Source organism: Aplysia californica, unplaced genomic scaffold (genome assembly GCF_000002075.1).
Source record: "Aplysia californica isolate F4 #8 unplaced genomic scaffold, AplCal3.0 scaffold00897, whole genome shotgun sequence".
Classification (NCBI taxonomy): Eukaryota; Metazoa; Mollusca; class Gastropoda; order Aplysiida; family Aplysiidae; genus Aplysia; species Aplysia californica.
The window spans coordinates 190886-192099 of NW_004798167.1; the positions used below are offsets into that span (position 1 = coordinate 190886).

At 41.8% G+C, this 1214-nt stretch overlaps 1 protein-coding gene across 1 annotated transcript in view; it reads right to left on the reverse strand.

The window, feature by feature from the left end:
• LOC101858312 overlaps nt 1-1214 on the reverse strand; it is a gene marked incomplete at its 5' end in the record, with an annotated part of 19786 nt that overhangs the window by 1402 nt on the left and 17170 nt on the right. Inside the window, 1 exon segment of the mRNA XM_013089212.2 lies at nt 62-114. Within this exon segment, the coding sequence (XP_012944666.2) occupies nt 62-114 (53 nt within the window).

The following is a 1214-nucleotide window of genomic DNA, read 5'->3' on the forward strand; positions in this document are numbered from 1 at the left end:
GGAGCGCTCACGATCACAGGTCTATCTATTGGGGTGGCTTATCCAACAAGATCTCCCAAACTGTGCAGGCCGGGTGCTGAGTGGGGCGTGTGCTGATGGCGCGGATAACGAGCTCTGAGCGAGGGAAGGAACAGGGGCTTCGGTTTGCTCTGACCCCACGAGGTGGTTGGAGATTGGTTCCTATCCAGGGCAGGGTCAAAGGGCATCGGGGATTTTTATAAAGTTTTTCGTTAAAGAGTTTTTCGAGACTTGCATCACAAATAGGTGAAATAAATGCCAAGAATAGGGGTATTCTATTTTTAGATTTGGTAAGAATGTCGTGGCACTTGAAACACCGATATGCCAGATAAATACCGAAGATCAGAGGCACTGTACTTTTTTTGTTTTGGTAAGAGCGTTAAGGTACTTTCAAAACAAATTGGTTCAATAAATGCCAAAGGTTAGAAGTATTATAAGAAAGAAACATACAAAGAAAAGGAGGAGGAGAAAAAGGGGAGAAGGTATCATTTGTTCGGGGATGTTAGAGTATATGAAACAGAACACATTGGGAGCTGGGTGATCTTCTTTTGTTTGTTTGAGTAAAGAGAAACACATCGACACAATAAAGGTCATTTAGTGCAGGGGAAAAGTAAGACACACAGACAGACAGACAGACAGACAGACAGACAGACACACAGACAGACAGACAGACAGACAGACAGACAGACAGACAGACAGACAGACAGACACAAACAACAGAGGGAAAACAAAGAAGTAGGACACACCAGTGGCACCCTCCAACCACCCGCTAGGGTGATCTGCGAAAACACTCCCCCTCCCCTCCTTCCCCTCCCCCCTCACCCGGAAAAAAGCAGTGAAGTGGATATGTCTGATTAAATAGCACATTAATGAAACTTCCATGGTTCTAATTAGTTTGATTTTTCTTCCAACAATTAATCAATCAACTGCGACCAGAAGCCGCATTGACAAGTCTTTGTGTGTTTGTGTGCATTCCGGGTGTAGATGTATTGGAAAGAAATGTCGTTCGTTGAATGGGCCAGTGTGCAGAGAACGTTGATGGAAATCTTTTGTTGTATTGTGAAGTGCCAGAACCGCTTGGGAGTGGGAGCTTCAGAAGTGATGTTTATTATCACTATTATTATTATTAATATTATTATTTTTAATGATATTATTGTTGTTGTTATTATTATTACTATTATTATTATTATTATTAT